This window comes from Otolemur garnettii, unplaced genomic scaffold (assembly GCF_000181295.1).
Source record: "Otolemur garnettii isolate 467f Iridium unplaced genomic scaffold, OtoGar3 scaffold00159, whole genome shotgun sequence".
NCBI classification, from domain to species: domain Eukaryota; kingdom Metazoa; phylum Chordata; class Mammalia; order Primates; family Galagidae; genus Otolemur; species Otolemur garnettii.
This window is the reverse complement of record NW_003852554.1, coordinates 543,527-559,083: the sequence shown is the minus strand read 5'-3', so window position 1 is coordinate 559,083 and position 15,557 is coordinate 543,527. Positions and strand designations below refer to the sequence as shown.

General features: G+C 40.7%; 1 protein-coding gene across 3 annotated transcripts in view; it reads left to right on the top strand.

The window, feature by feature from the left end:
- Nucleotides 1-15,557, top strand: part of ZFYVE9 (zinc finger FYVE-type containing 9) — a 174,650-nt gene that overhangs the window by 137,350 nt on the left and 21,743 nt on the right. For all 3 annotated transcript variants that reach the window (XM_023519158.1, XM_003799923.3, XM_023519159.1), the window contains one exon: nucleotides 2,211-2,315. In XM_023519158.1, coding sequence (XP_023374926.1) covers nucleotides 2,211-2,315 — 105 coding nt within the window. The remainder of the gene's footprint in view (nucleotides 1-2,210; nucleotides 2,316-15,557) is intronic.

The following is a 15,557-nucleotide window of genomic DNA, read 5'->3' as shown; positions in this document are numbered from 1 at the left end:
TCCCAAGTAGCTGGGACTACAGGCGCCCGCCACAACGCCTGGCCATTTTTTGGTTGCAGCCATCATTGTTGTTTGGCGGGCCTGGGCTGGGGATTTGAACCCACCACCTTAGGTGTATGTGGCTGGCGCCTTAGCCACTTGAGCCACAGGCGCCGAGCCATTTAGGATAGTTTTTATTGCTACACTTTCAACTTTGTTAATCTTTTATAGTGTTTAATCTGTTAATTCCATCTATCTTTTAATAAATCTGAAGGACTATAATTTTCATTTCTAGTTTTACTTAGGTCTTTTAAAATCTTTTTTGTTTTTTAGATTGATGGAAGAGTACAAACAATTAAGTTACAATGTTTGCATTTGTTAGGTAGAGTCCCTGTTGTAATTGTATCCCACACCTAGCAAGAATGCATCTAACCTTACTCTGTGTCCATTAGGTAGGAGCACACCAATCTCCCTTGCTCCTCCCTTCTTCTCCCGCCTTCCTTCCCCCTCCCATCTTTTTAAATCTTTTATGCCTCTACTAACTTTTTGAACATTTAGAATGTTTAGTCATTTAGATTATAATGACTATTATAATGTCTTTGGTGATTCTAACATCTTATATCAGTTCTGGTTCAATTTCCATAGATTGATACTTTTTGCCCTTATTCTGAGTTGTATTTTCCTGTTTCTTTGCAAACTTAAACTGTGATTTTTGCCTTGTTGGGTGCTGGATATTTTTTGTGTTCCCGTCAATCTTCTTGAGATCTGTTGCCAGAAATGTAGTTAAGTTACTTAGAAATACTCTCCATCTCACATCATATTTTACATCTCAGTAAATGCTAGTTCCAGTCTCTGGCCATAAAATTTAGAATCATCTTTAACTCTTTTTTTTTTTTGAGACAGCGTTTTACTATGTCGCCCTCGGTAGAGTGCAATGACATCACAGGTCACAGCAACCTCTAATTCCTGGGCTTAAGCAATTCTCTTGACTCAGCCTCCCAAGTAGCTGGGATTACAGGCACCTGCCACAATGCCCGGCTGTTTTTTGGTTGTAGGTATCATTGTTGTTTGGCAGGCTCAGGCTGGGTTTGAACCTGCCAGCTCTGGTGTATGTGGCTGACACCATAGCCGCTGAGCTACAGCCACCCAGCCTCATCTTTAACTCTTGTCTTTTGTTCACATTCCATGTCCAACCCATTGTTAAATTTTTCTTCAAAATATATCCAGAATCTGATAACTTCTTATCATTTTTCAAACTGTTAATTAACATCCTAGTCTCTCTTCACTGGGTTTTTTTATTTTTTTGTATTTATCTGATCTCCTTTCTTCTGTCCTTGTTCCCTTACCACCTATTTGTTACAGAAAAGTCACATTGTTAAAACAGGTCAAAAGCCTCCTACAGTCAAAAGACCTCATAACCTATAAGAACCTATGAAATCTTGCCGTCTCCTCTTATTTTGACCTTGACTCTTACCACTCTTGCTTACTTTTTTCTTTTTGGAGACAGAGTCTCACTGTGGTAGAGTGCTATGCCATCATAACTCACAGCAACCTCAAACTCTTGGGCTTAAGAGATTCTCTTGCCTCAGCCTCCCAAGTAGCTGGGACCACAGGTGCCCACCACAACGATGGCTATTTTTTTGTTGTAGTTGTCATTGTTGTTTAGCAGGCCCAGGCTGGGTTCAAGCCTACCAGGTCTGGTGTGTGTGGCCAGCGCCCTAACCACTGAGCTATGAGCCACTCTTGCTTATGTAATTTTGTTTGCTTCAGCCACTCTGGATATTGTATGTGTGTGCAGGAGTAGGGGGGTTGCTTATGTTCCTCCACAAATATACATTGAGTGCCTAAGATGCTCCATGCATTAGGTATATAGCCAGGACAAAACAAGTGAGAGTCTGTACCCTCTTGGAGCTTACCTTGGAGGAAGGCAACAGATAGTTAACAGATAAATTTGCAAAATTGTTAAATGATGATAAAGCAGGGTAAGTGTTCAGATATTTATTTAATGTTGTATGTAGGGGTATAGGAAACGGTTTTACTTCCTTATAAGAGTTTATAGTCTAAACAAAGAGCTGAAATACAGTGGGGCTTTCATTATGCATTTCCTTATTATTGAAATAGATAGGAGTTTTAAGTATTGATGTTCTTTCCATTTGTGTTTATTTTATTACTATAAGTCAAATACTAACATTGATGAATTATTTATTCCACTTCTATCTGCTTTGGCCCAGGACTTCAGAAATTACCAGTATACCTTGCCAGTAGTTCAAGGTTTGGTGGTTGATATGGAAGTTCGGAAAACCAGCATCAAAATTCCCAGCAACAGATACAATGAGGTAAGATTTATTATGAAGGGTTATTTTTCATAGTTGGAAATGTGAATGAAAGTTTAAAAGTACATAGCTACTTATAAATTTTATTTTTAATTAATTGACAGGTAAATCAGTTCATTGTATTGTATGGCCTAATAGTTTATAAGGAGTTTCTTTATAGAAAGGCAAATTTGTGACTTCTTTAGCCATTTGTTGTGTCATTTGGCTTTTTGAGCCTATGATAGTCAATGGTAGATTTGTATTTTTGGTTAAAGTATAAAATTAGCCTTGTATCTGTAAGCTGTGGTAAGCTTTAAAAATTATTTTCCTCTTATAAGATAAATATATATTATTTTCAACTATTCTTTTCTTTTTGAGAAAGAAAAGCTGTTGCCCTGGATAGAGTGCTGTGGCATCATAGCTCACAGCAACCTCAAACTCTTGGGCTCAAGGGATCCTCTTGCCTCAGTTTTTCTATTTTTAGTAGAGATGGGTTCTCACTTTTTCCTCTGCCTGGTCTTGAACTTGTGATCTCAATCAGTCCACCTGCCTCAGCCTCCCAGAGTGCTAGGATTATAGACGTGAGCCACCACACTCAGCCTATTTTCAACTATTCTTAATGTTTAAGCCCAGCTCATTTTGAGTCTCTAAATTAATTTCAATAAGGTTCCCAAAGCAAATGATTACATTTTGAATTAAGCTATATTTTGTAACTATAATGAAATTATGCATACTCTGTGAACATTAACAGAATTATATAAATGATGTTCATTGCTTATATGCGTGGTAAGTTCTTGGGGTTTTTTTTCTTTTCTTTGTTTTTTTTTTTTTTTTTTTTGAGACAGAGTATTACTGTGTCACCCTGGTTAGAGTACCACGGTGTCATAGCTCACAGCAACCTCAAACTCTTGGGCTTAAGCGATTCTCTTGCCTCAGCCACCCAAGAAGTAGCTGGGACTATAGGTGCCCCCTGTAATGCCTGGCTATTTTTTTTGTTGCTCTTGTCAATGTTGTTGACATTGTTTAGCAGGCCCTGGCTGGGTTCAAACTCACCAGCCCTGGTGCATGTGACTGGCACCCTAACCACTGAGCTATGGGCCCTGAGCCTATAGTTTTTCTTCTGGTACGGCCATATTATCATAGCTTTTACATAGCTGTTTCCTTATTGATGCACGCTTCCCCTGTTCTTCACCTACCTAACCTCTACTTATTTTTTAGATGGGGGCTAAGATGACATATTCTTAGATAAATTTTCATTTAACTCCCAACTAGGGTAACTCTCTCCATTACATGCATCCTTAGAATTCTACACATGCTATTTGTAATAATCAATACATTTGTACTTCCTTGTTCCATGTCTGTTTTCTCTACTAAACTGTTAGTTTCATGATAGATGATGTCCATCTTATTTTCCACTGGTATCACTAAGGGATATCCTAGTACAAAGTAGGTAAACAAGAAATATCTATTGCGGCTTGGCTCCCGTAGCCCAGTGGTCAGGGTTCTGGCCACATGCACTGGGGTTGATGAGTTTGAACCTGGCCCAGGCATGCTAAACAACAATGACAACAATAACAAAAAAATAACCTGGCATTGTGGTGGGTGCATATTGTCCCAGCTACTTGGGAGGCTGAGGCAAGAGAATTGCTTAAGCCCAAGAGTTTGAGGTTGCTGTGAGCTGTGACGCTACAGCGCTCTACTGAGGGCAACGTACTAAAACTCTATCTCAACAACAAAAAAAATCTATTGAATGAAGAGATAAAATACAAGTAATAGAGATAAAACAATATTAATACAAGTGCTGAAATTTATTGCACGTATACTAAAGATTCTGAAAAAGTAGAGCTCTGATGAATAGAATAGTCAAGAATGTTCTTGAATTTTTTTTTTTTTTGAGACAGAGTCTCATTTATTGAGCTTGGTAGAGTGCTGTGGTGTCGTAGTTCACAGCAACCTCAAAGTCTTGGGCTCAAGCAATTCTCTTGCCTCAGCCTCCCAAAAAGCTGGGACTACAGGCTCCTGCCAGAACACCTGGCTATTTTTAGAGACGAGGTCTCACCCTGGCTCAGGCTGGTCTCGAACCAGTGAGCTCATGCAGTCCACCCGCTTCAGTCTTCCAGAGTGCTGGGGTTACAGGAGTGAGCCACCATGCCCAGCCCTCTCTGAATTTCTTATTGATCCTGAATCCCTTATAGTCAGAGAAGCACATTGCTTGAAGGAGATGTTTGTAAATATCCATTGAGTAACATAACTAGATGAATGAAAGATTTGAAATGGACAGTGAATAATTTTTAGGAGGAGAAAATAACTTAAATGAAAATGGGGATAGATACCAGCCTAAACATAGGCAGAGAACCACCAGGAATGGACGTGTTTTCCAGGGAAATGGAAAAGAGTAAATGGCCTGGTGTAGAAGAGGTTAAAGCTGACTGATGGGTTAGTAGGAGAAAAACTTGTACAAAGACTGATGGTTTTTCAAAGGCATTCCAAAACCAAGCAAAGGAATTTAGATTTTAATATGATAATTTGTTATGAGCTTTTATAGGTTCTGAAGCAGGAAAGGGAACTTAGTGAAAGTAGAGTTTTAGAGAACTCAGTTTGGTGGCTATATAGGAAATGCAGGAGGAAGGAGTGGCTAAGGAAAGACCTGAACTGGTGCAGTGGCTTGTGCCTGTAATCCCATCAACTCATGAGACTGAGGGGGGAGGCCAGTTCCCGTGAGGGGGGAGGACGGCTTGAGGCCAGCATATTCTTGAAGCGATCCTCCTGCCTTCATTTCCCAAAGTGCTAGGATTACAGGCATGAGCCACCGCACCTGCCAAATTATTAATATTTTAAAATACGACTATTAAAATATACCATTTTCTTCTAGGAATTTAGTGGATATTCACACTTTGATCAGGTCACTGTGGGAATATAGCCAGAGTTAGCCTGTCAGAGTCTCGTACGAAAGGAATAAGGTTTTGTTAACCCTGTATTCAATATCAAAAAGATAGGACTAGAGAAGTTTGACTGCGACATAATGCAGGAATCTGTTCCATCTTGTATAAGTTGGGCTGAAAAATAGGCTGAATGGCTTCTTGAAGTTCTTCCTGAATCCAAGATTCTAAAATAGGAGTTTTGATTTATTTTAATTCAAAACTACACATATTCTTCAGAGAAGTGTGAAGTTACGAAAGTATTATTTCATAGGTTCATTGTAGCACTAGCGAGAACAGATGGCACTAAAATCTGTTTGAGGAATGTTTAGTTTTCTGGCCTTCAAGGAATACGTTTCTTTTAGGCAAGGAGGAGCTGATGACTTGTAGTCATCTTTTCAAAGGGACGAAAGGTGTTGGTCACAGATGCTGTGGAGACTAGGACAGAGGAGGGAGATGATTGATTAAGTATAGATATTCCTAGTTTATATGTAAAAGACAGTATTTAATAAATTCAGCTATATGTGTTAACTGAGTAAAGAACAGCTGGGAAAACAGAAGAGAAAAAGAGTGATACTACCTGGGGGATGGAGAACTCTAAGAAGGCTTCCCCAAAACTGTAACATTTGGATTGGTTTTGAAATAAGGTACAGAAAAAAAAATACCATCCTGCTTTGAATTGTGCGCCACTTGAGGGCAGAGAGTCTTTAATTTCCCGTGTATCCTGAATGCAGCTGTCCCCTTTCATAGGTTTTTCACATCTTTATGATAGGTCTTACTACCTAAAGGTTTGGTTTGTCACTTGATGAATGTTCACAGAATTGAATCATTAAAATGTATTTTATTAGATACATAATCTTTGTGACACTGCAATTACGAGTGAACCAAGAATTTTTCTAGAACATTGTGCTAACAACACGAACTCTCAGTATAACTTTATATTAAAGTATAACTTTATACTGAGGTAGATCCTTTACATCTATTCCTGTTTATTTGGTTTACTGATGAATATATTTAGCGAATATTTCTTATCTGCCATGAACAAAGCCCTGTGCTACATGTAAGCATCATACAGATTACAGCTGCTCCTCAAAGCAGGCTTTAATGTCTCTTCTCTGTTTCTAATTCGTATCAAAAGGCTAGATTAACTGTCATTTTAAAACATGAGATTTCAGGCTCGGCGCCTGTGGCTCAAGTGGCTAAGGCGCCAGCCATATACACCCAAGGTGGCGGGTTCGAATCCAGCCCAGGCCCGCCAAACAACAATGACGGCTGCAACCAAAAAATAGCCGGGCGTTGTGGCGGGCGCCTGTGGTCCCAGCTACTTGGGAGGCGGAGGCAGGAGACTCGCTTGAGCCTAGGAGTTGGAGGTCGCTGTGAGCGGAGATGTCACGGCACTCTACCCAGGGGGACAGCTTGAGGCTCCTGTCTCAAAAAAAAACAAACAAACAACAACAAAAAAAAAACATGAGATTTCAGGAAGGAAATGGAGGTAGATGGGGTGTTAATTCAGAGATGGATTAGCTGTAACTCCTCACTTACCCACTCCTCCAGCACAGTCATTCATGGACTTCTATTCTTTTAATTGGCTGTTGTGATTTTTGTGGACTGCAGGGGTGGAAAACACGGGGAGATAAAACTTAAGGGCTATTTCACTTGATGTAATAAAATGGTCCTTTTGAGATAATGCCCATATGGCATTTGCTCAGCAAACTCAGTATTGACTCACTGTTGGTACTTCATAAATGTTACCTACTAAGCACATACTATTGTTAAAAGCAGTTGTTTCTCTGCTTTTTACCAGTAAATCATTCTTACTAATTTGTAAGCTCTGAGTCCCATTGTCTCATAAGAGTTGTGCAGTTAAATTACTTGCTGCTGATTTTAAGGGTCAGTACGCAGGGTGGGGAAGACAAGCATACAAATTTTATTTAACAAATACTTAATGCTTATTTTGTGCTTGGTGCTATTTTAAGCACTTGATAAATATGAATTTATTTAACTTTCATAACTATGAAATAGTTATTTTTGTTATTCCATTTTACAGAGGAGGATACCAGGACCCAGAGAGGTAAAGTAAGTTGCCCAAGGGCACACAGCTACTGTAACAGAGCCAGTATTCAAATGCTGGTCGTCTTGCTATTAATAATCATTATCCAAGGCTGAATGTAGATGATGGCATATAAAAAATACACAGAATGTGCTATGACATTTCAAAGAAGGGAGTGGTTACTTTCGTGTCTGGGGGTTAAAGAAGGCATCATTCAGGAATTGGTATTTTGGGGGGAATAGCTTTTTCAAGTGAATGGATACGGGGAAGAAAAAGGAGTCTGAATAATAACATATGCACAGGCTCAGGGATGGGAAATGGTAGGGCATCAGTAAGTAGTCCTACATGTAAGCATCATATACAGATATGACAGAAAGGCAGCAAGACAGGAAGTCACGGCTCGGCACCTGTGGCTCAAGTGGCTAAGGCGCCAGCCACATATACCCAAAGTGGTGGGTTTGAACCCAGCCCGGGTCTGCTAAACAACAATGACGGCTGCAACCAAAAAATAGCCAGGCGTTATGGCAGGCGCCTGTGGTCCCAGCTATTTGGGAGGCTGAGGCAGGAGACTCGCTTGAGCCCAGGAGTTGGAGGTTGCTGTGAGCTGTGATGCCACAGAACTCTACCCAGGGGGACAGCTTGAGGCTTTGTCTCAAAAAAAAAAAAAAAAGACAGGAAGTCAGATTCGGGGTGAGAGCATAGGAAACTTGTGATTCTGAAGGAAGGCCAAGTTGGAGAAGATGTGACATGTTAGAACTGTGTTTTGATTAGTATGGAAATGTGTGGTATGAATCAGAAGTGGTAGAGACTGAGTGCAGGAAAATTAATTATTATGTCCAGAACAGAGGTAATTAGCTCTTAAACTATGGTGAAGACAGGTATAGATACAAGATATCTGAGGTCTGACAATTAAGTTCATGAACACATCCTAGGAAAAATGCTACATGCCTCATTGCTGACTATCACTATGGTCACCTTTGAAGTGAAGCTTCCCTCTTGGGCACCTTGTCCACCATTCAGTGCAATTTTAGAACTCGCTTTCTGGAATAGCTATCAGAGTTGTTGTCATATTGTCCTTGATGCCTAAATATCATCAGAATGTCTTCCTTTCAATATTTCCTTTATCAATGGGTGAAGAAAAAAAGCCACTGGGGGACAGATCAGGTGAATAGGGAGGGTGTTCCAGTACAGTTATTTGTTTACTGGCTAAAAACTCCCTCATGAATAGTGTTGTGTCAGCTGTTGCATTGTCGTGATGCAAGAGCCACACCATTCCCACGCCAAGATTTGCAGTTAAGATTTTCATGTTTATCAATGTTTACTTGGTCTGCTATGCTTCTCACACTCAAGTAATGATTTTAATCCATAATTCGATGAATTTTTGCAATGTTTTCATCAGTTCTGCTTGTAACTGGCTGCCCTAACCTGTATTCATCAGTGATGCTTTCTCTCCCCTCAGAAAAATGTGTAATCCATTTGTACACTGCTGTTTTCTTCATGGCATTATCTGTGTAAGCTTGGACTAACATGTCCCTGATTTCACTTACACTCTTGCCAAGTTAAACAAATTTAGGCTGGGCACCCCTATCTCAGTGGTTAGAGTGCTGGCCACATGCTCTGGGGTTGGTGAGTTTGAACCAACCCTGGGCTTGCTAACCAAAAATAAAAACAAAAACAAAAAATAGCCAGGTGTTATGGCAGGTGCCTGTAATCCCAGCTACTAGTGAGACCGAAGCAAGAGAATTGCTTGAGCCCAAGAGTTTGAGGTTGCTGTGAGCTGTGACGCCACGGTACTCAATTGAGGGTGACAAAGTGATACTCTGTCTTAATTAAAAAAAAATAAATTTAATGTGTGTTCATTGCTTTAATTCAAGTTCTGCAATGGCACACAACACACAACAATAATGAACACCTCTCATTCATTAATGAACAGCCTGAAGATACTACCACACACTGACGTGAACACAGCTCTCAGACACTGATGATACCAAAGTTATGAAACCTTACTGGGTTGTTTGTCCAGTGCTGCCAACGTAAGTACAAGGTGGAAAGTTTATGAATTTAATTGTCAGATCTCATATTTCATAATTTGAATTGATAGAGAAACCGTGTAAATGGAGTATTTATACTGTTACAGACAAACCTATATATTTTATGGTCAGTAAAGTCCTTCAAATACCTAAGAAGCTCTGTTCTTGTTTTAAATGAACATATTTTAAGAGGAAAAAGTACATTCATGTCTAAAGGAATATGAAGTTTGTTTATCTCATTGGGCTTATAATTGATATGTAGGCAAATGATTTCCTTCAAGGGTAGATAATTTATTCAGAATGTCTGAATTGAAAATGTTTCAGTCTGCTTATACAGACAAAATTAGAAACCACTTAAGCCTAATGATATGGAAGAAACGATGGATATAAACATTCTTTAAAAGTGGGATCATCTCAGTTTCTTTCATGTAATACAAATTTAAATTTCAAGTGAGAACCTAAATTTTCTATCAGTTGACTTTGCTAAGCAGAATCTCCTAGCTGACTCATCCTGTTTGCAGAAGAATTATTTAAAAGTAACCTTTGGAAAATCCCAGTACAAGTGGCTTAGATTAGTGAAGTTGATAAATGTCAATGTAAGAGTATTCAATTATAATTAGATGCTTGGCAATACAAAGCAGTATATTAAAATGTTAACTTTGCAAGAGTTATAAATATCGGTGGCACCTATGGCTCAAAGGAGTAAGGTGCCGGCCCCATATGCCAGAAGTGGTGGGTTCAAAACCAGCCCCGGCCAAAAAAAAAGGAGTTATAAACGAAAGCCATGAGATGATAATACCTTAAGGTTTTATTGATATGATACCTAGAAATAAATTTAATGAGATAAAAGACTTACAACTTGAAAACTACAAATCATTGCTGAAAGGAATTAAAGAAGACCTAATTTGTGGGGCGTGGTGGCTCACACCTGTAATCCCAGCATTCTGGGATGCCAAGCCCAGCAGATTGCCTGAGCTCACAGGTTTGAGACCAGCCTGAGCTAGAGCAAGACCCCACCTCTAATAAGAGCTGACATTGCCTATAATCCCAGCTACTTGAGAGGCTGAGGCAAGAGAATCCCTTGAGCCTAGGAGTCTAAGGTTGCTGTGAGCTATGACATCACGGCACTCTGCCAGGAGCAACAAACTGAGACTCTGTCTCAAAAAAAAGTAAATAAAGAAGACCTAATTAAATGGAAAGGCCATGTTAGAAGAACAGATCAGAAGACAATGTTGTGAAGATGTCAATACTAAAAGCAATCAAAAGATTCAATGTAAGCCCTGTCAGAATTTCAGTGGACTTTTTGTAGAAATGGACAAGCCAATATTCAAACTCATTTATAATTGCAAGGGGCCTTGAAGAGCCATTCAAGAGTGTGTCTGAGGTTTGGCACCTGTAGCTCAGCAGCTAGGGTGCCAGCCACATATACCAGAGCTGGCAGATTCAAATCCAGCCCAGGCCTGCTAAATAACAATGACAGCTACAACCAAAAAAGATAATTGGGCATTGTGGCAGGCACCTGTAGTCCAACTTACTTGTGAGGCTGAGGCAAGAATTGCTCAGCCACAGCTGAGGTTGCTGTGAGCTGTGATGCCATAATACTCTACCAAGGGCGACATAGTCTGTTTCAAAAAAAAAGAAAAGAAAAGAAAAGAATGTTCCTGAAAAAAGAACAAAATTAGAGCATTTACGCTTCCCAATTTCAAAACTTACAATAGGACTACAGAAATCAAAACTGTGACTGGTATAGAATAGAACTAAGAATCTAGAAAATGAATACATTTATGATCACTTTATTTCAACAAGAGTGCTATGGTCATTCAATGGTGAAAGAATGGTCATTCCAACAAATAGTTCTGGACAACTAGATTTTCATGTGTGAAAAAATGAAGCAAGGGCTGGGCACAGGGGCTGTAATCCTAGCACCCTGCAAGGCTGAGGTGAACTGCCTGAGCTCATGAGTTTGAGACCAGTCTGAAACCAGACAGAAACCCCCCTGAACTACTGCAAGACCCTGTCTCTGAAAAAAAAAAAAATGTATATAGCTTGGCATTGTGGTAGGTGCCTGTAGTCCCAGCTACTTGGAAGGTTATGGCAAGAGAATCACTTGAGCCCAAGAGTTTTAGGTTGCTGTGAGCTATGAGATCATAGCAATCTACCCAGTGCAACAAAACGAGACTCTATCTCAAAAAAAAAAAAAAAAGTGGGGGCAGAGGTAAAAAGGCCAACTGGAGCCAGCTTTCTACAGAGGCTCCCATCCAGAAGGAGAGTTAAAGGACAGAAGTTTAGCAAGTAAGCTTAATGGTTTGGAGCTGAGCCAAGAGAGAAGGTTGAAGAACACACATCAACCCTGCTGAGGCAAGCTGCAACCCCAAGGACACAAACAATAGGTACAAAATCCATTGCCAAGTGGATGGGAGTCCCCTCCACCATGAGAACAGCTCACAGTATATTTTCTACAAACAAGTGAGCAGAGTTCAAACATCCTCCCACTTTATCCCATGAGAGAGACCCTCTAAAAACCGGACCTCCTTCCCTTACTAGGGTGCCATGGCATTCTCCTGCCAGGCATAAACCTATATAAAACTGTACATATTCTCTACCTGCAGTTCTGAGCTCCCTGCACTCCCCTCCAGTCTCACCCTGAGGTCTGAAAGCCTATCCCCCATGGAGTCCAGATTCTTGGGCATTTCCTTAAGAGGTGTGGACAGGGCATGGGCTGTTGCATGTCTGTGCTGATTCTGTGGCTCGGAGGTAAGGAGAAGACGGTGCACTGAAGGAACCATACAGGAGAGGTAGAGGCGGTGCCCCACAACACAGAGCAGCAGCAGCAGTGGCAGTAACAATAGGGCTAACACTTCTGGAGATATTTTGGAGAGACACTCCCTGTCTCTCTGGGCAACCAGAGAAAGCTGGGCACCTTCTCCCCTGGCAAACACTGGTGGAACAAATTTGGGACAGTGATGCAGGCCTTGTGAGTAAAGAGTATACCTGAGGCAGTACCGGCCTGTGTGGGGCATAGTGGGGACAGAGAATATACTCCCAGGGCAAGGCTGAGCCAGGACTGCTTTAGTGAGCCTAAGAAGCACCTGGCCCTCAGGGGATCATAGTTGAGACAAAGGCAGGCAGGCAGAGGCTGGAACTCAGAGCTGAGTGTAAGCTCTAATCACATCCACCCTAACACAGACTGCAGCAGAGACAGATACATCAGCTCTGGGCAGTGGCACAGACTGGGGCTGAGTCTCAGTTTCTGTGAACTCAAACAGCGCCTGGTCCACAGGAGAATATAGCCAGGACAGAATCACAAATTCTGCAAAAATGTAAGTGTCAGCAACATCAATCAGGGGCAGGGCTGGAACTGAGGGAACCACCCCAGCGGTTGTCAGGCCTCCACCCCACCAACTGGATGGCAGAGTGTGGCAGTCTGGCCAAGGAGACATAGATCTCCCAGTAACTTAGGCAGGCACAAACCCCTGGAGGAGCATCTGCTCATTGGAGGGAACTGAGTCATAGCCCTGCGGGGTTACCAGTGACTGGGTGTGACAGAGGTGCAAGGTGGAGAAGGAGGCATCAACCTTCCCAGACTAATTCATTTGCTGGGGGGGGGGTCCTTCTGACTCTACGGAGCACCAGAAGGAGTCATACTCAAGCTCTCCTATCTAGTTGCCGGAGACCTTTTGAACTCTCCCACTTGAGACCGGGTGCTGACTGGAACAATTGGTTTGGATCTCTCAGACTGGACCAATCACCTGAGGACTATCCAAAGTGGTACCCTGTGTATGTGGTTGTGGGAAGGTTTGATTTTCCTTTTCTAGTTGTTGCCTGTGGGGGATGGGGTGACTTAATTGCTGGTATTTGTCCACAGCTGTGACTTCAACCCATAGTAACTGATTCACTAGGGTAGAACAGAGACCAGCTGAAATCAAAGCCGCTTAGCCCCACCACACCAAGTAAGTCCCCAGTGTCTCAGGCTGTAGCACTGTATGGGTCCTTTGCAAAGCTCTAGGGGAAAAGGTACAAACACCAGTCCCAGCTCTTGGGCAAAGGGCAGGTGAATCACTACTTGAGGACCCCCCCCAACCGAACTTCACCTTATCTGCCCATCTAGCCAAACGGTGTAAATAATCATGGAGCGGAATCAGCGGAAAAACCCCAGTAACATGGTAACCACAGTAGATCAACTCCCCCAAGGAACAATATGGCGGACACAACTGAAGATTCTGTTCAAAAACGAATGGCTAAAATGTCAGAAATCAAATTCAGAATTTGGACTGCAAATAAGATTAATAGAATAGAGGCAAAGTTGGAATTAGAAATTCAAGGAGCATTTCAAAAGTTCTCTCAAGAATTCAATGAATTCAAAGACAAAATCATCAAAGATTTTGACACATTGAGACAAGAATTTGCAGCCCTCAAAGATCTGAGAAATATAGTAAAATTCCTCAGTAACAGAATGGAGCAAGCAGAAGAAACGATTTTTGACACTAAAGACAAAGCTTTTGACTGCTCCCAAACTCTGAAAGAGGAAGAGGAAGAGAAATGGAGAACAGAAATGGATCATTCTCTCTCTGGGATAATTTGAAGAAAACTAATATTCTCCTTATAGGAATCCCTGAGGTGACGAAGTTGCTTTACAAGGCACAGAGGCTCTTCTTTATGAAATTATGAAGGAGAACTTTCCAGACATGCCAAGAGATTCTGAAATTCAGATAGCAGACAGTTTCAGAACCCCAGCACGACTCAAACTGAATAAGACATCCCCCAGGCACATCATAATTAACTTCAACAAAGTTAATATGCAGGAGAAATTTCTGAAAGCAGCCAGACATAAGAAAACAATAACCTACAAAGGGAAGAATGTTAGAATGACTGCAGATATTTCTGCTGAAACTTTTCAAGCTAGAAGAGGGTGGTTATCAACTTTTAATCTCCTAAAACAAAATAACTTTCAACCCAGGATCCTGTATCCAGCTAAACTGAGTTTTATTTATGATGGAGAAATTAAATACTTTAATGACATTCACATGTGAAGAAATTTGCCATAACTAAACCAACTCTCCAGGATATCCTCAGACCTATCCTTCATAATGACCAGCGCAATCCTCCACCACAAAAGTGAACTCACTCAGAAACTTTTGATCAAATTCCAAATTCCACAGTGGCAAAAGGATTAAAAATGTCCACTGGACTTTTAAAAAACTTGATGCCCAAAATTCTGCCAGGCTTACCATATTCTCAATTAATGTGAATGGCTTAAATTGTCCTCTATAGAGGTACAGATTGGCTGACTGGATACAAAAACTCAGGCCAAATACCTGTTGCATACAGAAATCTCATCTTACCTTACAAGATAAATATAGTCTCAGGGTGAAGGGATGGTCATCTATATTTAGGTAAATGGAAATCATAAAAAATCAGGTGTTGCAATTTTATCTTCAGATAGAATAGGCTTTAAACCAACAAAAATAAGAAAAGATAAGGATGGTCACTTCATATTCATTAAGGATAACACTCAACATGATGAGATTTCAATTATTAACATTTACGCACCCAACCATAATGCACCTCAATTTATAAGTGAGACTCTTATAACAGACACGAGCAACTTGGTTTCCTCCCGCTCCAAAATAGTCGGAGATTTTGACATTCTGGCAGTGTTGGATAGATCCTCCAATAAGAACCTAAGCAAGAAAATTTTAGATTTAAACTTAACCATTCAACATTTGGATTTAACAGAAATCTAGAGAACATTTCATCCTCACAAAACTGAATATACATTCTTCTCATCAGCCCACGGAACATACTCCAAAATTGACCACATCTTAGGTCACAAGTCTAACCTCAACAAATTTAAAAGAATAGAAATTATTCCCTGCATCTTCTCAGACCATCATGGAATAAAAGTTGAACTCAGTAACAACAAGAATCTGCGTACTCATACAAAAATATGGAAGCTAAATAACCTTATGCTGAATGGTAGCTGGGTCACAGAAAAGATTAAGAAGGGAATTGCCAAATTTTAGGAACAAAATGACAATGAAGACACAAATTATCAGAGCCTCTGGGATACTGTAAAGGCAGTCCCAAGAGGGAAATTTAAACCACTGCAATCCTTCCTCAAGAGAACGGAAAGAGAGGACGTTGACAACTTAATGGGACATTTCAAGCAACTGGAAAAGGAAGAACATTCCAAACCCAGCAGAAGAAAAGAAATAACCAAAATTAGAGCAGAATTAAATGAAATTGAAAACAAAAGGATTAGGCTTGG